The sequence below is a fragment of the Neopelma chrysocephalum genome, unplaced genomic scaffold, assembly GCF_003984885.1.
Source record: "Neopelma chrysocephalum unplaced genomic scaffold, ASM398488v2 Primary Assembly neopelma1_232, whole genome shotgun sequence".
NCBI classification, from domain to species: domain Eukaryota; kingdom Metazoa; phylum Chordata; class Aves; order Passeriformes; family Pipridae; genus Neopelma; species Neopelma chrysocephalum.
The window spans coordinates 15,101-38,651 of NW_020897894.1; the positions used below are offsets into that span (position 1 = coordinate 15,101).

General features: G+C 65.4%; 2 protein-coding genes and 1 long non-coding RNA gene across 4 annotated transcripts in view; 2 read left to right on the forward strand and 1 right to left on the reverse strand.

The window, feature by feature from the left end:
- The window catches only part of BMP1 (bone morphogenetic protein 1), a 19,694-nt gene extending 2,912 nt beyond the window's left edge, over positions 1-16,782 (forward strand). The window contains exons 2-20 of one of the 2 annotated variants that reach the window (XM_027703505.1): positions 5,531-5,644; positions 5,743-5,883; positions 5,988-6,105; positions 6,743-6,921; positions 7,031-7,136; positions 7,454-7,578; positions 9,497-9,612; positions 9,818-9,920; positions 10,576-10,692; positions 10,770-10,915; positions 11,107-11,302; positions 11,382-11,507; positions 11,611-11,771; positions 11,911-12,091; positions 15,197-15,322; positions 15,400-15,527; positions 15,613-15,826; positions 15,907-16,157; positions 16,413-16,782. In XM_027703505.1, coding sequence (XP_027559306.1) covers positions 5,531-5,644; positions 5,743-5,883; positions 5,988-6,105; positions 6,743-6,921; positions 7,031-7,136; positions 7,454-7,578; positions 9,497-9,612; positions 9,818-9,920; positions 10,576-10,692; positions 10,770-10,915; positions 11,107-11,302; positions 11,382-11,507; positions 11,611-11,771; positions 11,911-12,091; positions 15,197-15,322; positions 15,400-15,527; positions 15,613-15,826; positions 15,907-16,157; positions 16,413-16,547 — 2,783 coding nt within the window. In that variant the 3' untranslated portion in view covers positions 16,548-16,782. The other variant, XM_027703506.1, reaches the window with a different exon arrangement.
- Positions 12,544-14,461, forward strand: LOC113977409. Its single transcript, XR_003537332.1, has 3 exons — positions 12,544-13,090; positions 13,237-13,571; positions 13,817-14,461. It is a non-coding gene; the product is annotated as an uncharacterized LOC113977409 (long non-coding RNA).
- A 1,969-nt stretch (positions 16,783-18,751) lies between the features above and the next one.
- On the reverse strand, positions 18,752-23,223 carry PHYHIP (phytanoyl-CoA 2-hydroxylase interacting protein). Its single transcript, XM_027703509.1, is given in 6 exon segments — positions 18,752-19,395; positions 19,509-19,626; positions 20,408-20,582; positions 21,281-21,464; positions 22,546-22,847; positions 22,849-23,223. Coding segments are annotated over 6 exon segments (1,674 nt in total). The 5' UTR covers positions 23,209-23,223; the 3' UTR covers positions 18,752-18,860.
- Between the last annotated feature and the right edge of the window lie 328 nt (positions 23,224-23,551).

Here is a 23,551-nt window from a genome sequence, read left to right on the forward strand (position 1 = left end):
GGAAACACATGGAAACACATGGAAACACATGGAAACACATGGAAACACACGGAAACACATGGAAACACATGGTCGGAGGGATGGGGCTGCCCCGGGGAGACCCCAGGGAGAACAAAGCCGTGGGGAGGGATATAGGGAAAAGAGGGGGGATGGCTCATGGTTCCCCAAATTTTTTGCATCTTGGCTGTGCCGTGCTGGGTGTTTTCCAGGTGAGAATGTGTCCTCCAGATTGCTCGTGGGTTGCTGGAGAGAACAGCGTCCCACTGCATCCCACGGAGCTGTGGGAAGAGGGTGTCCTATCCCATGGCCTGGCTGCAGGCATGGCAAACCTGGCTGCAGGCATGGCCTTGCATGGCAAACCCCCCCTCCGTGCCCGTGGGAAAGGCAATGGGAAGATCCCGAGCCTCAGGAGGGTTTATCGGCACAACCAGCGAGCTGGGAACAGCCTTTGGAAAGAGTTAACGGCTGCTGGAGGAGGCTGTGGGGGCAGGATTGAACAGTGAAAGCACAAGGAGGGGGATGTTTGCAGTCAGAGCCTTGGGGATGATGCCCAGAGGTCTGGGAGCCCTTGGGAGCTGCTGTCCTTTGGCAGAGCCGGGCACAGGGGCAGGCACAGTGCCCTGAGATCCCGGGATACTCAATGTGTCCAGAGCCGGGTGTTGGGGCACATCCCTGTCCCCAGTGAGCTCCAGTTCCTGCTGCCATCAGGCTCCCCTTCAGTGTGGCACCAAATCCCCCCATCCCTTTGGCAGAGCAATTCCCAAATATTCTCCTTTCCGGCAGCTCTCCCTTTCACAGGGACCTGTGCTGCTGGCCCGGGATGTGTTTTCCTCAGTGACCTGGCTTTGGAGAGGGCACACAGGGAGATCCTGCTCCCTGCACACGGCTCCTGGTATCCCGGGGCTCTGACATGCCTCAGGTTTGGCATCCTCCACACCGAGCCCTGGAGGAGGCTTTCTCCTGCATTTGCTGTCACGGAAGAGGAGCAGAAGGAAAATCCTCCCCTGGAGCGATCAAACCATCCCTCCCACTCCCAGCCTGCCCCGAGGTGGACCTTTCCTGCCCCTGGAAGTCTTTTGCTGGCCTGGGACGTGTTTATTGGAGGCTCCATGGCGCTTATTTCGTCCCCTGGAGCAGGCAGAGGATTCGGAGCCTGAATCCCGGTGCCCAGGGCTGGGGAGGGAATTTGGCCGTAGGGAAGCGTTGGCAGAGATGGGAAGTGCCTTGTGCCACCGAGGGATGCACAGAGGGGAAGTGGGGATAGGTGGGGATCCTCCCTTCACCTTGGATGCTCTGCTCGAGCATCTCTGCCTCCCTCAGCTGGGATAAGGATGCTCCAGCCAGGAAGCAGGAGGCAGGGGGTCACAGCTGAGTGCAGGACTGGCTCTTTTGGGGGTGCCCCTTGGTGCTGACCAGCTCCATCCCCTCAGAGAGGGGCTGTGATCTGGCCTGGCTCCCAGCCTTGGCCTCCAGGGCTTGAATTCCTGCTTTGTGCCTGCTGTGCTGCTCGGAAGGTGCTCTGGGAAAGCAAATATTCCTGGCCCCGGCATTTACAGCCTGGCTGCTCCCTCTCTCCGGCGAGGGGCACCGGGAGAGGGGCTGCACTGCTTCTCCTCCACCCTGTCCCCGCTGTCCTGGGGGTCCTGGGGGAGACCTGGCTGCTTCCCCACCCCGGCAGCCCCGGGATGCTCCACATCCCTCCGCCTTCACACCCGCACCTCCTCCCCGGGGCTCTGTGGGCAGGGCAGACCCTCGGGGCCAGAGGGACCCCCCCAGTCCCGGCCGAGTGGGGTCCCCGCTCGCCTGGCCGCGGCCCCGGGGTGTTTTGCCGCGCAGCTGGGCCGTGCGGGGGCGAGGGGCGGTGCGACGAGCATTCCTCACATATTTAACGGCTCTGCGAGCCAGTGGGATGCTGCTCCCGTGACTCCGCGGCTTTACAGCCCGGCAGCTCGGCGGAGGCCGGGATACACCTATGGAACGGCTGCCCTCAACCCCGTTCCCGGCCAGGGCAGAGCAGCTTTCTCCCTGCTTCCTTCCACGCTCCAAACCCTCCCTGCGTCGGGAGCGACTCTTGTGGATTGGCACCACAGGAGGACTCGGAGGGGCTGATGGAGCTGCTGAGCCAGGGAGGGAAAGCTGGGCTGAGGGGATGCTTCCCATCCTTCCCATCCTGCCCTTTGAGGGTCGGTGGGACCCACGCAGGGGTGAGGGTCCCTCCTGCCTGGTGCCCTTTGGTGGGACCCACACAGGGATGAGGGTCTCTCCTGCCCGGTGCCCTTCAAGGCCTGGCAGTGCCCGCACAGGGATGAGGGTCCCTCCTGCTCTGCGCCATGCACGGAGCCTCCTTTGCCCCAGACTGACCTGGAATATGATCCTGTCCTGTTTATCTGCCCTGCCAAGGCCCCCCCACCGCTCTGTTTGCTTTTCCCGGCTCACCAGAACATCGCGTCCGCGCCCCGGCCCTTTCCCGCCGCTCATTTCAGCTGATTTTTTTTTTCCTGCGACACGGTTCTCAACCTTGGTGGAGCCCGAGGTCAGGCTCATCCCAAAATCCCAGCGATGCCGGGGAGGTCAGGCCCGTGGGTGCCCCTCTGCCCTGCGCGCCTCGCTGGGTGGGATGGAGGATGCTGAGCTCCTGCATCCCAGGCAGGGGGGACGGGGACCCTCCAGGGCCAGCCAGCGGGCCAGGGGGTGCCCGTAGGATCGGGATGGGGTGCTGAAGGGGGTTGGCCCAGGTCCTGCTGAAGAACCTTGTTTGTCTAAAGCTACAGCCCCGGGGTTACGTCACCGTTCCAAGAACCCGAAAGAAAACACAGCATGAAAAGTCAAACAACAGCGGAGGGCTGAGCTATCTCCCGGCTGCAGGGGGGGTGGGAAGAGCTCCGTGGGAGCCTCCTCTCAGGTCCCACACGGCTGGTTGTGTTCTGGGGGGCGGGAGGGATGTGCCTGGACGGAGCTGGGGTGATCCCCCTCTTCCTGCCCCGCTCCTCACCCAGCTGACCGGGGTGGCAGCGGGGCCACCGTGCCCCACGCCTGGCCTTGGAGCTGCTGCCCCGCTGGCACTGCATCCCTCCCGCTGGCATTGCATCCTCCCCGCTGGCATCACGTCTGTCCCGCTGGCATCGTGTGTCCCCTGCTGGCACCGCGTCCTCCCCCGCTGGCACCGCCGTGGCTCGGACCTTGCCCCCGATACCTCTGCGGCCGAGCAGAGAGCAGCCCCCGCGGCACAGCCCACGGGCTGCCAGGCTGGGAACGGCTCAGGGACACGGGGATCCCTGTGGGAATGGCTGGAGACCTTTGCCCTGTGGTTTGGGGTCTCCTGAGCGCCGTGAGCCGGCGGGATGAGGGTGTTCGATGCAGGGAACGGGTGCTGGAGGTGTGACGGGTTTTCCCCCCCTGTTCCGACCTGTGTTCTGCCAAGCAGAGGCTGAGACCTCTCCTGCCCACGAGAGCTCTGCGTGCAGGGGATCCCCTTTGCTTGCAGGAGGTCCCCTTCACTTGTAGAGGGTCCCCTTCACTTGCAGGGGGTCCCCTTCGCTTGCAGGGGGTCCCCTCCACCTCAGAGGGAGGATGTGACACGAACAGGGAAGGGACAAGTGGCAGTGTCCCCGAAGAAGCCCCTTGGGGGGGTTAACAGCATCCAGTGGGGGGGTTGGCGAGCAGAGACCCCCCCAGAACGACCCACGTGTCACCTCCCGCCGCGGGTGCACAGGGAGTGAGTGGGAGGAGGACGTGACCTGAGCCCAAACCAACCTGGAAGTTTCTCAATCCAACCCTCTGGGGCTTGTCCCCGACGTGTCCATGCAGGGATCGCTGCCGGGCCACCCCCTCACCGTCCCCCCACGGCTCCTCTGGCCCCTCCAGGAGCAGCAAAACACCTTCCCCCGTGGGCTGGGGTTTGTTTTTTTTTTTTTTTGGGGAAGCCAAGCTGCCTCGAGCCACCGAGAAAACCACGTCCCCGGGCTGGCCTGCCCGGCTCTCTCACGTCTCCCAAATCCCTCACATATGGTTTCTATATCACTTGGCTCCGCCGGCGCTTGCTCGGCTGTAAGCGAGCTTACTTTCCCTTGTCTTTCCATGCAGCTCTTGGCACGGGACGCTCGTCCTTCTCCCCGGCCCTGGTCCTCCCCCGCGCTGCCCGTTCGGACACGTCTCTCCCGGCCCCGGGGAGGGTGCGGGGAGGCCGGGCCCGGCTCCTGCCTCTCTGCTCTGCCCTCAAATTGCAGCCTGGCCGTGCCAGCCGCAGGTCGCTGCCAGGGGAGGTGCCGGCCCCGGCTTGTTTGCTCTTCCCTCGGCGTTGCCGCAGGTCTGCCCTCCACCCTGGAGCTTCCCCCGGCGGGATTCACCCCCCGGGTCAGCGCTGGGGGCAGACCAAAACGTGGCTTTTCCACCGGAGTGGGGTCTGGGCTCGGTGCCACGCCAAGGGATGGGATCCAGCCCGTTCCTCTCATCCCGTGGCTGCTCCTCTCACCCCGCGCCGGCTTTTTTTGGACCTCTCAGCGTTATCCCGATTGTCCCGCCTTGTCTTGATAATTAGTGGCTCTTTTGGGATCCATTTGCTAATTGCTTGGAGCGAGACCTTGGCAACGCTCGCCCTCGTGCCCTGAGCCGCTCCAGCCGCCCCGCTCCCCATCACCGCCCCTCCCGGGGGGGGTGGCGAGGGCAGGGGGTGCCCGGGACCCCCCGCTCAGCCCGGGTACCCCAAAACCGGGTGAGGAACCCCGCTCCACCCCACAGCGGCCACCTCCGGAGCCTCGGCGTGACCTCCGCCAGCCCTCGCGCTCCGGCCGCGGCGTTTCCGCAGGAGCCGGATCCCAAGGGGTCGGGGCCGGCCAGGCGCTGACTCCGGAGCCTCGGGGTTGAGTCACGGAGCGGGGGGGTGTGGGCAGGAGGAAGAGGAGGAGGAAGGGCTGTGCAGGGTTATGCCCTCCAGCCTTGTGGTGCTGGAGCATCTCGGGCCCCCCCCCCGGTGCTGGAGCGGGTCTTCCAGCCCTGGAACACGGCCGGCCCCGTTGCTGCTCCGTTCCTGCCTCATTCCTGCCTCATTCCTGCTCCGTTCCTGCGGGCGCTGGGCGCAGCAGGAGCTTCCCGGGCCATATGGCTTCGCTCCGCGCTGGCAGATGACTCAGAGGTCGTTGGAGCATCCCGGGGCTGTCGGAGCTCGCAGCGGGCTGGGGGAGCAGGAGCTGGGCGGGAAGGGGGTCCTAAACCCACCAAATTGGGGGGAAAGAAAACTAAAAGAGGCAGTTTTGCAGCACAAATAATGATAGAAACCCTAAAAAGTGATGGATGGGCTTTATGCAATCCAGATGTGAGCATGGGGCTGGCTCCAGCTGCAGGGGAGAGGGGAGAGCCCAGCCAGCAGCACGATCAGTTGAGAGAGAGGGAGGAGGATGAGGATGAGGAGGAGGAAGAAGGGTTTGCCATCCTCTTCAGGGCTTGCCAGATGTGGGGGAGCTGGGGAGAGGCACCTGATGGGGGTCCCCTGGCACATAAATGGCGGGGTTCACACCTCCTCCTCCCCTCCCAGCCGCCTTCCTGGGCGACATCGCCCTGGACGAGGAGGACCTGCGGCTCTTCCAGGTGGACCGGGTGGTGGACCTGTCCCGTCACACCGTCACCCGCCTGCCCTCCAACTCCTCAGGTACCGCTGCACCTCCCAAAGCCCCTCCACCCACCTCCACCACCACCCCCCCCCATGGTGGGTGGAGGCTGCCCACGCTAAGCCCCCTTCTCCCACAGGCAGCAACTCCAGCAACTCCCGACCCAGCCACCCTCGGCACAGCCGGGGCCGGCAGCGGAGCCGCCGCGCAGCCACGTCCCGGCCGGAGCGAGTGTGGCCGGACGGGGTCATCCCCTACGTCATCAGCGGCAACTTCAGCGGTGAGTGCGGGCTGGGGGGGGTGCTCTGGCCCCCCCCCCCCTGCCCCCGGGCCCCCCCCCCCCCCCCCCAAGCCGGGCTGACAGCCCCCGCCGCCCCTCCGCAGGCAGCCAGCGAGCCATATTCCGGCAGGCGATGCGGCACTGGGAGAAGCACACCTGCGTCACCTTCCTGGAGCGCAACGACGAGGACAGCTACATCGTGTTCACCTACAGACCCTGCGGGTGCGTCCGGGGGGGGTTCCTGGGGATGCTCCAGGGCCGCCTGCCCCGTGGGGTTTGGGTCTGGTTGGGGTGCGGGAGGTGTCGGAGCCGCCGCCGGGGGCTGAGGTCGGTGGCGAGGCACCAGCCCGGGCTTGAGGCGGGGCTGAGGCCAAAGGAAACAGGGGTTTGGACGAGCTCGGCGTCTTCACGCGTCAGGGCACGGCCCCGGCCAAGCAGATGGTTGTTAGGAGAAGGATTTCCCCTGGAATGGGAGCCCCTGCGTGGGTGCAAATGCTGAGCCCGGGTCCAGAACGCAGGGCTGGGCCAGCTCAGCTGCAGGGCACGGGCAGCAGTCCCTCCACCGAGCAGGATGGGACCCTGGGCTTTGGGGTGGGTTTGGGGCTGGGTTTGGGGCTGGATTTGGGGCTGCCACGCCACGCCATCCCATGCCAGGCAGCCCAGGGGCAGGAGCTGAGCTCTCCCAGCTCCCAGGCAGAGCTGAGGCTGGAGGCTCAAGCTCCTCGCCTGGGCAGGATGGCTGAAGTTCCAGCAGCAGGGAGGATTCCCAGCAGCCAGGTGCTCCTGGCTGCGATTCCCACACCCCCAGGTTGGTCTCCCTGGAGGGCCAGGACTCACTTGGTGCCCCCCTCACCCCCAGGTGCTGTTCCTACGTGGGCCGCCGGGGAGGGGGACCCCAGGCCATCTCCATCGGCAAGAACTGCGACAAATTCGGCATCGTGGTGCACGAGCTGGGCCACGTCATCGGCTTCTGGCACGAGCACACGCGCCCCGACCGGGATGACCACGTCTCCATCATCCGGGAGAACATCCAGCCAGGTAGGGATGAGCCTCCTCCTCCTCCTCCTCCTCCTCATCATCATCGCTGCTACGCGGTGCTGGCGGAGTTGGGGTCCCCCCTGAGTGCGTCCCCATCCTGGTTTCCCAGGGCAGGAATACAACTTCCTGAAGATGGAGCCTGAGGAGGTGGAGTCTCTGGGGGAGACCTACGACTTCGACAGCATCATGCACTACGCCAGGAACACGTTCTCCAGGTACCTGCCCCGGGGGGGGCTCAGCCTCGTGTCCCCTCGTGTCCCGGGGACAGTGTCACCTCATCCCCAACCCCGGGGGACAGTCACCAGCTCTCACAGGGTTAAATTCCTCGGAGCAAGGATGAAGCCTGAGCAGAGAATCGCTGTCCCTGAGGTCACCTCCACTGGGGACGTGTCCCCTCTGACTCACCGGCCCTGCAGGCTTTAATTAGCCCGGGCTGCTTTTAATTAGCCGGGCTGCTTTTAGCATCCTTCCTCCCGGGGAGCGGCCGCAGGGGCCGGGGATTCCCACCCGGCTCAGCCTCCTCCTGTCCCAGGGGCATCTTCCTGGACACCATCCTGCCCAAGTACGACGTGAACGGCGTCCGGCCGGCCATCGGCCAGAGGACACGGCTCAGCAAAGGGGACATCGCCCAGGCCCGCAAGCTCTACCGCTGCCCAGGTGAGTGACCCCTGCCCAGGTGACCGTCCCCTGCCTGGGGGAGTGTCCCCTGCCCTGTCACTGCCAGGGGGGAGCACGCCCGGGGATGTATCTCTCGGGAAACTTCACCCCAAAACTCATCAAAGGCAGCGTCGGCCTGGGTGGATTCTCTGCTTCCAGTCGATTTTTGGGGTCTTCCCTGCCCTGTGAGGAGCACACAAGGTGCCTTTTGCCATCCGTGGCACTTTTTGGGGGTTTGTGAGTAGAATTTGGATGCAAGAGCTCGGTGAGCCCCGGGGCTCTGCCCATGAGAGCAGAGGTGTCCTCGGCTGCCCTCTCCTGCTGCTCCTCTGAGAAAAGAGCATCTCCTCAGAGCATTCCCCTAAAAAAATCCCCCAGAGAGCATCCCCTCTAAAAAAAATCCTCAAAAGAATGTCCCCCCCAGAGCATCCTCCACGAGAATCCCTCAAAGAGCATCCCTCCAAAAAATCCTCAAAAGAACGTCTCCCCCAGAGCATCCTCCACGAGAATCCCTCAAAGAGCATCCCTCCAAAAAATCCCCTCTAGACTGTCCTCTGAGAGCATCCCTCAAAAGAGCGTCCTCCAAAAGCATCCCCCCAAAGAGCATCCCCCCAGAGTATTCCCCTAAAAAAAAATCCCCCAAAGGGTGATCCCCCCGAAGAGAATCCTCCAGGAACGTCCCCCAAGAGCATCCCCCAAAAAATCCTCTGAAGAGCTTCTCCCCCCCAGGGCATCCCTCCCGAGAGCATCCTCCAAGAAAAGAGTGTTCCCCCAGAGAATCTTCCAAGAGCGTCCCCCCAAAAATTATCCTCCAAAGGGCACCTTCCCCCAAAAAATCCTCCAAAGACCATCCCCCCCAAAAAAATCCTCCAAAGACCATCCCTCCACAAAGAGCATCCTCCAAGGGAAGAGCATTCCCCCTCCCCCCAAAAAATCCCCCTAGGAGCCTCCCTGAAAAGCAGAGCACCCCCTGACCCCTCTGAGAGCAAACCCTCCTCGGAGACCCTCCTCCATCCCACCCCAGCAGGGGGATGAGGGGGTTGTGCCGGGTTGATCCCGGTGGGATGAGCCTGGCCCCGCACTGGACCATCCCTGAGGGCACCGGGAGCGGGCGGCATCGCCCCGGGCAGGGTGGGGAGGGGGCTGGCACGAGTCATCCCCCGGCGACAGACACGTGCTCCGGGGGCCGCTGCTGGCAAAAAAACACACATCTGCGAGGAGTTTGGCTCCCCGCACGCGCTCCCGGCTTTAATTCCAGCGGCTAATTAGCAGCCCCGTGAAAGAGGGACGCCTTTGTGAGGGGGCCCCACGGCCCCGCCGCCCTCGGAGGGGGGGGAAAGCAGGAAAAGCGATTAGTTTGGAGCGAGGAAAAGAGGGAAAAGAAAAAAAAAAGAAGGAAACCTCCCCTAAAAGCTCTCTCTGGGTCTCTTTTGTTTTCCACTGTAAAGAAAGGAGAGGGAGGGGAAAAAAAGGCAGCGAGCCCGGGTTTGAAACGGCCCTTTTTTCGCACCGTTTCACCTTTCAGCGACGGGAGGGGAGGTCGGGGGGTGGGGGGAGAGGCTGCCTTGGCCCCTGCAAAGCTCCGTGTGCCGCTTCCCCGGCATCATGTGGCTCCCAGATGGCAGCGCTGGGCCGGCTCCAGCCGCGCCTGCGGAAAAAACTGCCCCGAGCCCGGGCGTGGAGCCGGGCCGGGACACGGAGGGGGGGCCAGGATGGCTCCTGCCCCGCGGCTGGGCGGTGAACACGGGGCTGGGAGGGCTGCCAGGAGCCCCGGAGGTTTCGGGGATGCACCGGCGAGGTGGTGATGTTGGGGATGGTTTTCTGAGTCCTCAGGGTTGGGAGTTTGAATGGGAAAAAGGGCACAGCGAGGCTGGGGGGCTTCCCGGGGGGTCTGACTTTCACTTTTTCTCCTTTGTAGCCTGCGGGGAGACACTCCAGGACAGCCAGGGCAACTTCTCCTCCCCGGAATTCCCCAATGGATACTCTGCCCACATGCACTGCGTCTGGAGGATCTCCGTCACCCCCGGAGAGAAGGTGCCGCCTCCCACCTCCTCCAAGCCCTCCTCTTCCTCCTCCCCACACCTCCCACCCTTTTTTTTGGGTGTCCCTAATCCCAGCATCCCTCTGCGGGCCGGGATGCTCCGGGCAGAGCAGGTCCGGGGGCTCCCACCAGCTCCCAGCAGAGGGGGTGTGTGGGGTGGGCTCACCCCACGCTCTTCCTGCTCCTTCCCAACCTCAGATCATCCTGAATTTCACCACCCTGGACCTGTACCGAAGCCGGCTGTGCTGGTACGACTACGTGGAGGTGAGAGACGGGTTCTGGAGAAAGGCCACGCTGCGAGGTAACAACCCGGGGCCTCCTGCCCGCTCCTCCTGCCCACCGGGAACGCTCCAGCACCGGGACCAGGGGCTCCCCTCGGCCCCTATCCCTGCCTGACTGATGTTCCAGAGTCCTGGGGTGGGGAGAACTAACCCCCAGAGGGGTTACTGGGGTGAACAGAGCTCCCAGTTTGGCCCCGCACCAGTGAAACCAGTCTGGGCGATCCAGCTGGCTGGCACAGCTCTGCCCAGGGAGATGCCAGTATCCCAGTCCCATCCCTGTGACCTGGACATTCCCCAAGGAGATTCCAGGATCCCGGTCCCGTCCCCATCGTGTTCCCAAGAGTTGCCAATATCCCAGTCCCATCCCCATGATGTTCCCCAGGGAGATTCCAGTATCCCAGTCCCATCCCCATGAGCTGAATATTCCTCAGGGAGATTCCAAGGTCCCGGTCCCGTCCCCATGAGCTGGATGTTCCCCAAATCCCAGCTGGCCCTGGAACAACCAGTTGAAGTGAAACTGCCAGAAAAGCTGGAGAGGGAGAAGCAGCGCTTTGGCTTTAGGCTGGAAAGGGGCACAGGGGGCACCAGGAGGGGATGGCTGAGAGGAAGAGGAGGTGGTTGGGAGGAAGAGGAGGGTTCCTGGCCAGCAGAAGCCCAGCACGCCTTCCTCCCCAGGCAGGTTCTGCGGGAACAAGCTGCCCGAGCCCATCATCTCCACTGACAGCCGCCTCTGGGTCGAGTTCCGGAGCAGCAGCAACTGGGTGGGAAAAGGATTCTTCGCTGTCTACGAAGGTAGGGGGGAGCAGGGGGGCCCAGGGGGTCAGTGGGGGGGCCGAGGGGGGGCTCAGGCCGCTGCTCCTCCCTTCCAGCCATCTGTGGGGGGGACGTGAAGAAGGACAACGGGCACATCCAGTCCCCCAACTACCCTGACGACTATCGGCCCAGCAAGGTGTGCGTCTGGAAAATCACCGTCTCCGAGGGCTTCCACGTGGGATTGACCTTCCAGTCCTTCGAGGTGAGCCAGCATTCCCCCCAGACCGGGACGGGGAGGTCTCGGGGCTGCCCTTCCTGGCTCCACATCCCCCCGTGCTGCCTCCCTGCCTCAGTTTCCCCACGCAGCTCCTTCTCTCGGCGCGTGGGCAGCAGGGAGGATTCGGGGGCGTGCTGGGGCCGAGACCCTCCCCTACCCAACACCCCTCCCACCAGATCGAGCGGCACGACAGCTGTGCCTACGACTACCTGGAGATCCGGGATGGCAGCACTGAGTCGAGCAGCCTCATCGGCCGCTACTGCGGCTACGACAAGCCCGACGACATCAAGAGCACCTCCAACAAGCTCTGGATGAAATTCGTCTCCGACGGCTCCATCAACAAGGCGGGTTTCGCCGTCAACTTCTTCAAAGGTGTGGGGGACGCTCCGGGGGGAGGTGCTGAGGGGGGTCACAACCCCTTTTCCTGCTCATCCCTCCCTGCCCTGCCCAGAGATGGACGAGTGCTCCCGGCCCAACAACGGCGGCTGCGAGCAGCGCTGCGTCAACACCCTGGGCAGCTACAAGTGTGCCTGTGACCCTGGCTACGAGCTGGCAACCGACAAGCGCCGCTGCGAGGGTGAGTGGGTCCCCCCCAAAACACCCCAACACCCCCCGATGCCCCTCCCTAACCCCGCGGAGCCCGGGGAGGTGACGGGCGCCGGGTGCCTCCCGCCCTGCAGCCGCCTGCGGAGGTTTCCTCACCAAGCTCAACGGCTCCATCACCAGCCCGGGGTGGCCCAAGGAATACCCCCCCAACAAGAACTGCATCTGGCAGCTGGTGGCCCCCACCCAGTACCGCATCTCCCTCCAGTTCGACTTCTTCGAGACCGAGGGCAACGACGTGAGTCGGCGGCGGAGGCTGCTGGGGGACCAGCCCAGCGTCCCCAGCCCCGTGTTCCACACTTGTGCCGCCCTCCCTGGGTGTGCAGACACGGTTTTGTGCCCCCAGGGTGTGCAGACACGGCTTTGTGCCCCCCCAGGTGTGCAAGTACGACTTCGTGGAGGTGCGCAGCGGGCTGACGGCCGACTCCAAACTGCACGGCAAGTTCTGCGGCGCCGAGAAGCCCGACGTGATCACCTCGCAGTACAACAACATGAGGATCGAGTTCAAGTCCGACAACACAGTCTCCAAAAAGGGCTTCAAAGCCCATTTCTTCTCAGGTAGAGCTGCCCGGCCCCGGCGCAGGGCGTCCCGTGCCCTCCCTCACCCCGCAGACCCTCCCCGCGCCCCCAAACCGCCGCTAACGCTCCCCTCGCCCGCGCTGGGGGTGCAGCCCCCCGGGCCCAGCCCGGTGGTGGGGTGACCCCTGTGGGGTCTGAACCCTCCCAGCCTCCACCAGCCTACCTGGCAGCACATTTTGGGAGGTTTTCCCCTCTTTTGGGGGGATAAATGGGTTCTAGTTCAGCGGCGGGGGTGCTCTCGGGAGTCCCCCAGATTTCCGGGGGGTGCTGGGGGCCAGCTGGGGACAGGGATGTGCTTGGCCCTGGGTGCTGCACCCCTCGGGTGGCGCTGCTGGGGTGGGGGGACGGTGACACCCCGCTCTGCTGCGCTGCTGCTCCCCGCTACGCTGCACGGCACCGGCTTCCTCCGCTTCCCGGGATCGGTATCTCAGCTCTCTGGGGCAATTCCCTCCTCCCAAAAACCATTACCTGCCTATCCCTGCCTGCTCCACGGTCCGCCCTCCTCTCCCGGGCCACCCCTCCAGGAGGTGGTGTCACCTTTGGATGGGTCTCAGGGGGGTAGGGATGGGCACCTGGAACAGAACGCTGGATGCAGCCGAGCATCACTCAGGGCTGGGGGCTGCCATGGGGACCTCGTGTAAGAGAGGGTCCCCTCGGTGTGGCACGGTGCCCTGGACACCATCCCGGCCTTGAGCGACTGGCAGCACCTCCCGGACCCCTCCTGCTGCATTTTGGCCTCGTCAAGGCCGTTTTTGTGGGGCAGTGTGGCCACCTGGCTGCGGGAGCAGCGGGACCGGCATCCCCCGGGGCTCCCCGGGGCTCCCCGGAGCGGGGGGTCGAGTGTCTTTGCTTTATTTGTTTAATTAAAACCAAGGCAAGTAGGGCGGCCCAGGGGGCCCAGCCGTCGGGAGCCGGCACCCTCCACAAAGTGATTCCTCGGGGAAGCCCGGTGGCCGAGCGGGACCACGGGACAGCCGGGTGAGTGTCCCCCGCACCGCGCTTCGGGCTCCTCCCCTCTCCCCTTTTCCCTCCTTCTCCTCATCCCACCGGGATGCGCGGTGATCCCGTGGGGGCTGCCCCAACCCCAGCCCACCAAACCCTCTCCTCCACCTCTCCGCACCCAGGTCTCGGGCTTTCCCAGCAGCAGGACCACCCTGGAGGACTCGGCCACGCCGGGGCCCCTCCTCCGGTCCCCCGGGGTCGCTCCCGGCCATCCCCGGGGCAAAACATCTCCCGTGCGGCGCCTTTTTAGCCGCGGAGGGTCCTTGCGCTCTGGATGAGCCTCGTCCCTCGGTGCCAAGGGCAGCCTGGGCGCCTGTTTTCCCCCGGTGAAGACATGGCCCCTTCCTCCTCCTCCTCCTCCTCGCGGGCCGGGGCTCCAGGAGGCAGGAGCCGGCTCCGTCGGCTCCGCGCGTAAGGAAGCGTCCGCCCGGGAATCCGCCACGGTGTCGGCACCCAGGTGAGTGCCCCCGGCTCTCGGCCCAGCCCCGGCGCAGGGGGGTCTCCGCAGCGGGGGGAGAGGCGCCCGGGGGGGCTGCGGGAGCAGCCCGGGGCCCGTGGGATGCCCGCGGGGGAGAGCGGTGGTGAGCGCACGGGCGATGCCGGGCGAGCAAACTGGTTGGAATAAAGGATTGCTAAAGACACCGACCCGGTGGGCTTCTTTCCGCTGCCAACTCTCCTCTCGCTCTTGTCTCGCCCGCCCAGGCTCCCTCCCTCCCCCGGTGCTGGAGCTGCTCTGAGCCCAGAAGCCCCTTCCCATCCCCAAACGGGCCTTCCCGCCTCGCTTCCTCCCTCAGACGTAGGAGACTGTCAGGTTACGGCCTCCGGGGGGGGCTGGGGCAGGGCCCCCCTCGCTGCTGGCTCCAGGAGGGATGCTCCTCTCCTCCCCGGCACAGAGGGATGCTGGGGGGGGCTGGTGCCGCTTGCTGCTGGTTCCCACTCCCCAAACCACCACCCCGCGGGGAGGGGGAGCGAGGGGGAAACAAATGGGATGTGGAGCATCTCGGGGGCTCGAGGGGTGCTGAGACATCGGCGACAGGGACCCCGGGAAGGTGGTGGGATGGGAGGTCAACTCAGCCAGCGAGGGGTGATCCCGAACCCCTCCACTGCCATTCCCAGACTGGACACCCCCAGGAACCCACGCAAAGCCCACCCTCATCCTCCCAGAGCCAGCCCCGCGCCTCCTCCTCCTCCTCCTCCTCCTCTTCCTCCCCGCAGAGCCGCTCGCCCCGGGCTGCCGAGGGGGCTCCCGGGGTGTCCCCCTCGCTGCTGCTTCCCCGGCTGCCGCTCCGCATGACCCCCCCACCCCGCGCCCCCCTCCGCCCCCGCGCCCCCATCGCTCCCCCCCTTCTCTCCCTCTCTCTTTGCAGAGAAGAAGCAGCAGCTGCAGCCCCCGAAATCTCGCCCGCCCGGCCTGAAGTTCCGCCTGCAGAAGCGGCTGCGGGGCCCCTCCTGAGCCGCTCCACCCTCTCCATCTTTCTCAGGAACGCCGCGGCCCCGGAGCCGTGCGGGAGCACGGCGGGACCGAGCCGAGCCGTGCCGCCGGCCCCCCGGCAGCCTTTTGCTTGACAGAACTGGTTGTTGACCTTATTTTTAATTTTTTTTTACGTTTTTTTACTTTTTTTTTTTATTTCCAAACACCCCATCCCCTTGTTTTTTTGTCGTTTACCAGCTGACCTTGGTTTTTTTTCTTCCCCCCCTCAACCCCTCCGATTTTTACCGTGTCTGTGACATTTCCTATCGATGAGTAAAGAGGGACCTCCCGCGTCCTGGTCTTTTCTTGTGCACCTTTGGTTGTCACTGTGTGTTTTTCTGCCTCCCCCCCTCACCCCATCCGTCCCGGCAGCAGGTAATGGTGGCACCCCTGGGTGAGCCCACGGGAGAGGAGGACCCATCCCGCCCCTGGATGGGGCTGGATGTGGGAGCAGGACGCTGGAGCTCTGCTTGCTGCTGGCCGTGGGCGCTTGCTTGGCTGGGTGCTCGGCGGAGGGCGTGGGGCTGGGGGGCCAGGGCGCTGTGCCAGGCTGGAATACCCCACTCCAGGGTTTTCCCACCCCGCTCAGTGATGCCTCTGCTCTCTCCCAGACAAGGATGAGTGCTCCAAGAACAACGGGGGCTGCCAGCACGAGTGCCTCAACTCCTTCGGCAGCTACGAGTGCCAGTGCCGCAGCGGCTTCGTGCTGCACGACAACAAGCACGACTGCAAGGAAGGTGGGTCCATCCCGCCCCCCGTCCCTGTGGGATGCTCCCATTCCGTGCATCTGTGACCCTTCCTGTTGTCCTGGCAGCCGGCTGTGACCACAAGGTGACATCCATCTCCGGGACCATCACCAGCCCCAACTGGCCCGACAAATACCCCAGTAAGAAGGAGTGCACCTGGGCCATCAGCACCACGCCGGGGCACCGCATCAAGCTGGTAGGGACTGGGGGGTGGGAAGTGCTGGGGTGCCCTCCACCGAGCCCCACTGAGCGCCGACAACTCCATCCGTCACCTCCCACAGACCTTCTCGGAGCTGGACGTGGAGGCGCAGCAGGAATGTGCCTATGACCACCTGGAGATCTACGATGGGAGGGACGCCAAGGCCCCGGCGCTCGGCCGCTTCTGCGGGGCCAAGGAGCCCGAGCCCATCGTCTCCTCGGGCAACAAGATGTTCCTCAAGTTTGTCTCCGACAACTCCGTCCAGAAGAAGGGATTCGAGGCCACCCACACCACAGGTAGCGCCGCGGGGCTGGGAGATGTGGCCGTGGGGCGTGGGGAGAGCGTGGCTGCCCCTAAACCCCGGCTTGTCCCCCAGTGTGCGGGGGCCAGGTCCGCGCCGAGGTGAAGACCAAGGACTTGTATTCCCACGCACAATTCGGGGACAACAACTACCCGGGGGGCTCGGACTGCGAGTGGGTGATCATGGCGGAGGAGGGGTTCGGCGTGGAGCTCATCTTCCAGACCTTTGAGATCGAGGAGGAAGCCGACTGCGGATACGACTACATGGAGCTCTTCGACGGCTACGACGGGACGGCCCCGCGCCTCGGCCGCTTCTGCGGCTCCGGGGTGAGCTGGGGAGGAAGGGGGACGTGGCGTGGGGTTGGATTAGCGTTAGGGTTGGGATTAGGGAAGGTTAGAGCAGTGTGAGGGTGCAGGGTGATGGGTGAGGCCGAGCCAGAGCAGCGCGGAGAAATCCCCGTGGGAATTCGGGGTGGTGTGACGATTTGCACCCTTCCCATTGCAAATCCCTTCCCTCCCACTGTGCACACTCATCCCGGGAATGCCCATGGATCTGAGCACCCCCCTCCCTCGCCCCCGCAGCCCCCCGAGGAGATCTACTCGGCCGGAGACTCCGTGATGATCCGCTTCCACTCGGACGACACCATCAACAAGAAGGGTTTCCACCTTCGCTACACCAGCACCAAGTTCCAGGACACGCTGCACACGAGGAAATGAGGGCCGGGGGTCCCGGCCCCCCCCCGCGGGCAGGGGAGGAGGAGGAGGAGGAGGAGGAGGAGGGCAGGGAGGAAGGCGGGGAGCGCTGCTGCCCCGCACAGACTGCACGGAGGAGGAGCACACAGCCAACCTCAGCACTCAAGACACGCTCGCACGGGGCGCCGGGGCTCGGGCGCCCACGGCACGGGGGGCACGGGGTGGGGGGGGTCCCCACTGGCAACCACCCACCCCAGTGCTGGGGGGGGCTGAGCGGGACCTGCCGCCCTTCCCTGCCCCGGCCGAAGCTCTGAATGTACAAACCAGTAACCGGGAAGAGCCCAAAACACACACAAGGTGCTGTCTCTCTCTTGTACCCATGAAATAAATACCCTTGTACTTGGAGCGGGGCGGCCCCGGCCTCTTTGCTTCCGCCCCAGGAAAACGGCATCCAAAAAAATGGGGCTGGAATAGCAAGGGGAGAGCCCCCAGCACCCATCCTCGGGGTGGACCCCCACGCTCAGGGCTCTGATGGAGCAGAGCCAGCAACCCTGAAGGAGCAGCCGGACCTTGTCCCAGGGATGGTGGGATCACTGTGACGGGTGATGGGGTCTGTCAGAGCCCCCTCACTCCCCCAGGACTCTGCAGGCAAGTGTTTCTCCCCCACACACACACGCCGTATCTCACCCCCCCAGCAGCACCCCAGTGTGGGTGGGTGGGTGCCACGTGCCGTGCCCACCTCGTGCTGTGCCCACCTCGTGCCGTGCCCACCTCGTGCTCCGGCGCGTCCCTGTGCCGGTGGCAGATGGGAGGTGGGCTGTGACACGGCCCCCGCGCCCACCGCGTGCTCCCTCGTGCCTCCCCTCCCTCCATCCCGAGCTCCCTGCCGGCACAGGGTGTGTGTGTGAGGGTGTCAGGATGGGGCTGGGATGCTCTGGAGTGGCTGTTTCCAGGAGGAATGGCAGCGGGTTTGCATCCAGAGGGGTTTTCAGTCCCAATGATGGAAAGAGGGCACCGAATTCGGGGAGTGTTTCAGCTTTTCAGCGACAGGACAAGGAGCGATGGCCCATAAACTTAACCACAAATATCTCTCCGAGGGATGCCAGAGGATGGTGTCAGACTCTTCCCAGTGGTGCCCAGTGATGGGACAAGGCCACAAACTGAACCACAACGTGAGGAAGAACTTCTTTCCCTTGAGGGTGGCGGAGCCCTGGAACAGCTGCCCAAGGAGGGTGTGGAGTCTCCCTCTCTGGAGACATTCCAAACCCACCTGGATGTGCCCCCACCTGCTCCAGGTGACCCCGCCTGGGCAGGGGGGCTGGACTGGATGATCTCCTTCCACCCCAAACTTTCCTGTGGATCTACAAGCCGACGAGGGCAGGAGGGTTACCCGTGGCTGCCTCAGCACCTTGTCCCCTCCCAGTCCCATCCCTCCTTTCCCCGAGCTGGAATTTGCGGGGGGGGGGGTCTGGAGCCACTGCCCGGGGTCCCAGTGGGGCACAGAGGCGCGTGACACGGCCCCGGTGGCGACCGCACAGAGTTTATTGAAACACCTCCAGCACAGCACAGGGATGCTCGGGGGACGGGGGGGGGAGTTGTTGTTCTACAGCGTGCAGGGGGTACACAGAGATTGGGGGGGGTGGGCACCCCGCGGGGGGGGATAAGGGGTGGGCGCCCCGGGGGGGGGGCCGCACGCAAGCGCCATGCTGCCGACGGCTCATGCGGGGGGCAGCGGGGTGGGGGGGCACGGGGTGGGGGGGCTCAGCTCCACTCCCCTCTTCCCCAGCTCCTCCGGCTGCCTCTGGGGCCACGGTTTGGGCAGAGCAGAGAGGGACAGCACGAGGGGTCCCCCACACCGCTGCGGCCCCCCGGGAGCGGGGGGGTCCCTGTCTGAGCGCCCCGCTGTCCCCGGGAGCAGCCCAAAACCGGGGGGCGCTTCCAGCCTCTCCACTGAACCCCCTGGGGTGGCCAGGGAGCCCCAGTCCCGGTTGGCAGGACCGGGGCTCCCCGGGAGCTGCACAAACCTGGGGTCGGGGGGGATGCAGGGGACACCGGAGGGGAAGGGGGTCCCGCAGAATAGGGCAGAGCGCGGGGCTCACGCCAGCGAGGGTGATGCCAGTCGGCCAGTCCAGGAGATGAAGGCTTCTTCCCTCGGGGCGCAGAGCAGCGTGGTGGGCTCCTCCTCCCTGCCTGGCAAGCATCCCGCCAGCTCCTTCCTCGTGCCCACCCATGTCCTCTGCCCACCAGTGTCCGTGGGAGAAGCCCCCAGGGCAGGCGCCCGTCCCCCTGCCCGGCCCTGCCCGCCTCCTCCTCCTCCTCCTCCTCCTCCTCCCCCCTTTAACGCCCCACGCTGATGTTGCACGTCTTGCAGCTGGGGTCCTTTTTGGCGTTGGCGGTGGAGAGGCTCATGAGCTGGTGGCCGCTGATCTCCCCCAGCACGCCCAGGGCGAGGTCCACGGGCTCCGTGTATATGACCTCCAGGATGCTGTCCTGGGCATGGCGGTACACCAGCTCGCCCTCCTCCACGCAGCACGTCAGGAACTTGTTGGAGGAAATGTCCAGCTGGGGGAGGCGCTCCCGGCAGAAGAGATCCCCGGAGGAGCCCTTGGGCGCCAGGACCAGCACGACGTAGTGGTAGGCGGTGTACATGCAGTAGAAGTCCGCGAAGTAGAGGTTGGTGTTGGGGTTGAAGAGGCGCTGGGCCGGGATTTGGAAGCGGTAGCGGCCGTAGGGCGAGTCCTGGGGGGGCTGCCCGGTGTTGAACTCGGTGTTGCAGCTGAAGAAGATGCCGTGCAGCATCCCGCTGGTGGGGGAGCCGTGGCTCCCGCTGTTGTCCTTCAGCGACGGCTTCATCACGTTCCCGCAGTGCATCCTGGCGTGAGGAGGAGGAGGAGGAGGAGGAGGAGGGACACACAGACAGGCACAGGCAGGGTCAGGGGGCGCGCCCTGGGAGTGAGGGGAGTGGGGAATGGGGGCTGGGGGTACCTGACGTGCTGGAAATACTCCTTGTGCTGGTTGCGGTAGAAGACGGAGAAGCGCAGCATGCGGCCGGCGATCAGCTCTGCCTTCTCCTGCAGCTGGGCCAGGTGCTCCTTGGCATAGTCTGGGGGCAGCGATGGGGACATCAGGGCGTCTCCATCCCCCTCCGGCAGCCCTTCCCTGCCCGCAGCTCCCCGCACCTCCCACTCATCAGCTGCCGCTCCAACCGGCCCGGCTTGTGCCAGCTCCCGGCATCGCCCCCGTCCTCCTCCGGGCTCCTGCAGCCCAGCATTGCCCCCGTCCTCCTCCTGCCTCCCAGCTCCCAGCATCAACCCCATCCTCCTCCCAGCTCCAGGCTCTCAGTATTGATCCCGTTCTCCTCCGAGCTCCCAGGATCGTCCCTGTCCTCCCTCTCGGTTCCTGACCCCCAGCATTGACCCCATCCTCCTCCCACCTCCCGGTTCCTGGGAAGGCCCCTATCCTCTGTCCTGGTTCTCAACTCCAGGCATTAATCCCCTCCTCTCTCCCGGCTCCCAGCATTGCTCCCTTACTCCCTCCTTGCTTCTGGCTCCCAGCATTGCCCCCATCCTCCTTCTAGCTCGCAGCTCCCAGCGTCGTCCCCGTCCTCCCCATCTTCCCAATTCCAAGCCTTCCCCGTCCTCCCTCCTGGCTCCCGGCTCCCAGAATTGCCCCCGTTCTCCTCCCAGCTCCCGGCTCCTGGGATCGCCCCCATCCTCCTCCCAGCTCCCGGGTGGCCCCCATCCTCCTCCTAGCTCCGGGCATTGCCTGTGTCCTCCTCCTCCTCCTCCTCTTCCCAGCTCCCAGCACTGTCCCCGTTCTCCTCCCGGCTCCGGGGATCGCCCCCATCTTCCCTCCCGGCCCCGGGCCGCCCGTGTCCCGCTCACCCCCGGTGCAGAACTCCACGGTTTCGCTCCAGCCGGACACCAGGTACTCCCCGTCGCTCTGTTTGACGGCCGTTTGCACGGCCACGCTGTACTCGGTGCGGGGGCTCAGGAACCAGTGCCCCCGCACCGTCATGGGCAGCGGCACCGCCTTGGCCACCAGCTTGGTGGGGACATCCTGTGCCGGGGGGCGAAGGTCAGGCGGGACAGCATCGCACCGCCCCAAATCCCGCCCCGCGCCCGGGGGATGGTGCCAGGGACCGAACCCCCCCAAAACATCCACCTCGGGGTACCCAAAACGCCGCGGTGACACGTCTCCTGCTGCCCCCCAGCTCTGTCCCTCCCTCCCCGTCCCCACGCAGCGATGGGGGCGCAGGGTCCCCCCCACGGAGGGCGGGGGTCTCGGGGACCCCCCGCTCCCGGTGGCATCTCGCGGTGTCAATAGGCCACGGAGCAGCTCCGCAGTGCAGAGCCGTTTCTGTGGCAACGGCGGATGCTGAAGTCGGGAGGCAGAGGGGGAAAGAAAATATCCCACCCCCCCACCCCTTATTATTGGGGAGGAGAGAAAAAAATAATGTTAAACATTAAATAGCATCACCGTGGCAACGGCGCTGCTAAAAACGGCCCCGAATTAGTGACTCGCAGCGCGGGGAGGGGGAGTGGGAGAGGTTTGTGGCTCTGCTCCCCCGCGGGGGCTTGGGAAGGGGGTCCGTCACCCCCTGATCCCCATCCCAGTGCCCTCCACCAGCGTGTCCAGAGTGGGGAATGACCCCAATCAGCGTGGGAGTGAGTTAAAAGCCAGTTCCCTCTCACCAACCCCATCTCCTCACCCCGGACAGGGGGTCCCACATCCCCCCCCCCACTCCCCGGGCTCACCCGGTGCTTGAACTTGTTGGAATTCTTGTTCTCCTTCTTGTTGAGGTCGATGAAGTAGTGAGTGACCCTCTCCAGGTCCCCCTTCTCCATGGCCCAGGAGATGCGGAAGGAGTCGCAGGTGATGTTGTTGATCTCGATGTTCTTGGGGGTGGAGAGCAGCTCCATGGCCGGAGGGGCTGAGCTCCTGCGGGCACCGCGCGGGTTTTGGGGGGGTTGCCGAGCAGCCCCCCGAGCTGCCCACGTCGGCAGCTGCCGGGGCCGCTCCCCCCGCGGCGGAGCAGATGGCACCGGGGGGGTGGAAAAGCGGCCGGCAGCCAGGAATAGGCAGCGCGCAGGCAGGAGCAGGCAGCGGGACGCCGGGGAACAAGCCCGGTCGGGTGCGGGGGCCCCGGCCGCTCCCCCGGGTGCCGCGGGGCCCCGGCGCGACGCCAGCGGGTGTTTCGGGGTTTGCTCAACACCCGGGGTGGGGAAAGAAAAACAAGGGGAGCCGAGGGAGTGCTGGGAGAGAGGGGAGGGTTGGACGCGGGCACTGGAAAAGCTGGATCCGCCTTTTTGCCCTGGCCCGTGCCTCAGTTTCCCCCCAGAGGGACCCGCTCTGGGGGGTGGGGGACACGCGGTGACACCCGTGACGCGGGAAGGGGGTGATGCTCAGAGGGGGTTGAGGGGGTGGGTGCCCCCCAACCCTGCGCCCCGGTACCCCCGGATCGGTGCGGGGGCAGCCGTGCCCGATGTACCCAGCGCCCCCCCCCCCCGCTCCCCGCGTGCCCACGGCCACCCACGCCGGGCTCATCCGTGAGTGTCCCTGTCACTCGGCCACCCACGGCCACCCACGGCCACCCAGCGTCTCCCCCCTCCATCTGCGCAGAGCCGGGGGTCACCCCCAGCCCCGCTCAACACCCCCAAGCCACCCCAAATAGGGTGTCAACCAACAAATCCGCCCCCCCGCCAAACCCTCGGGCACGGCAGAAGGTCACCGCGCTGGGGACAAGGTGCCACCTCGCTGCCCCATTCCCGTGCCCGGCGGTGGCGCAGGAATTCCGCACCGGGATTGCTCCAGCCGGATCGTGTCACCGCGTCCCCGTGTCCCCAACACCCCGTGCCCCTCAAAAAGCCCTCAGCGAGCCTTCCACGTCCCCGCGCCCCACCTGCCCCCCCATATCCCTGTGCCCCCCGGGCATCCCTCAGCGATGCCATTGGGATGTTGTCCCGACGCCACCGGGATCTGGCGGCTGCTCCGGGTGTCCCGGTGCCGGTGGGGCCCTTACCTGGCCGTGCCGGGGGGCTGCCGGGACACGGTGGGATGCCGGTGGAGCGGCAGGGTGAGAGAATGGAAGGGGCGGCAGGACAGGGAGCCCCGCCGGGGCTGATCCAGGCGGGAAGGACGGAGGATGCCGGTGGGATCGCGGTGGTACCCGGCGGTGCCGCGTCGCTGCCTGCGGCTGATGCGACTGGGATCCTCCCAGCCAGCTCGGAAATAGCAAACACCCTCCAGAGGAGGGAGAGAAGAGGGGAGAAAAAAAAAAAAAAAAGGGGAAAAATAGATATCCAAGGAGCTGGGAGAAAAAGGGGGAGGAAGGAAAAGCCTCCCGGTTCTGCCAATGGGATGGAGGGACGCGTGCGGCGTCAGGTGATGGAGGCAGAGCGGGATGTGGGTGCACATTGGGGGTGGGTGGTGGGGAGGTTCTGCCTGTACCCTCCCGCTTTTGGGGCTGGGGGATGCGGGGGGTGTCCCGGTTGTGCCGCAACCCCCCCCATCCATCCCCAAAAATGTGATGGATGAGGTGCGTGGGGATGTTGGAACCCGCTCGGGACCCCCGTGGGAAAAGGGGTGCAAAGCCCAGGGTGTGTGTGTGTTTTGCACTTAGTGAACACGCTTTTTGGGGGACACACGCTTTTCGGAGTGGGGGCGAGCACTCCAAAAAACTCATTGTCCTCCCAAATTTCTCAGTGGGGGGTGCCCACCTCGAAGGGGGGCAGGCGGCTGGAGGGCTCTAGAGGACTCTGAGGGAGTGGCTGCACCCCAGGAAGCCGCGGGGGTGTTAAATGACGGGGTGAGTGACCCCTCTACCCCCAAAAAAATCCCCCCTGCGCTGCCCCCCCGTCTCCGGTCCCGAGAACCGGGCACTGCCCGCCACAAAGATGGCGCCGCCGGCGTCACGCTGGGTCGGGCAACGCCAACCACAAAGATGGCGGCTCACTGGCAAGGCCCGCGCGCCCTCAACAAACATGGCGGCAGCGGCGTCGCCCCGGGGAAGGGCGCGTCGTGCGTCG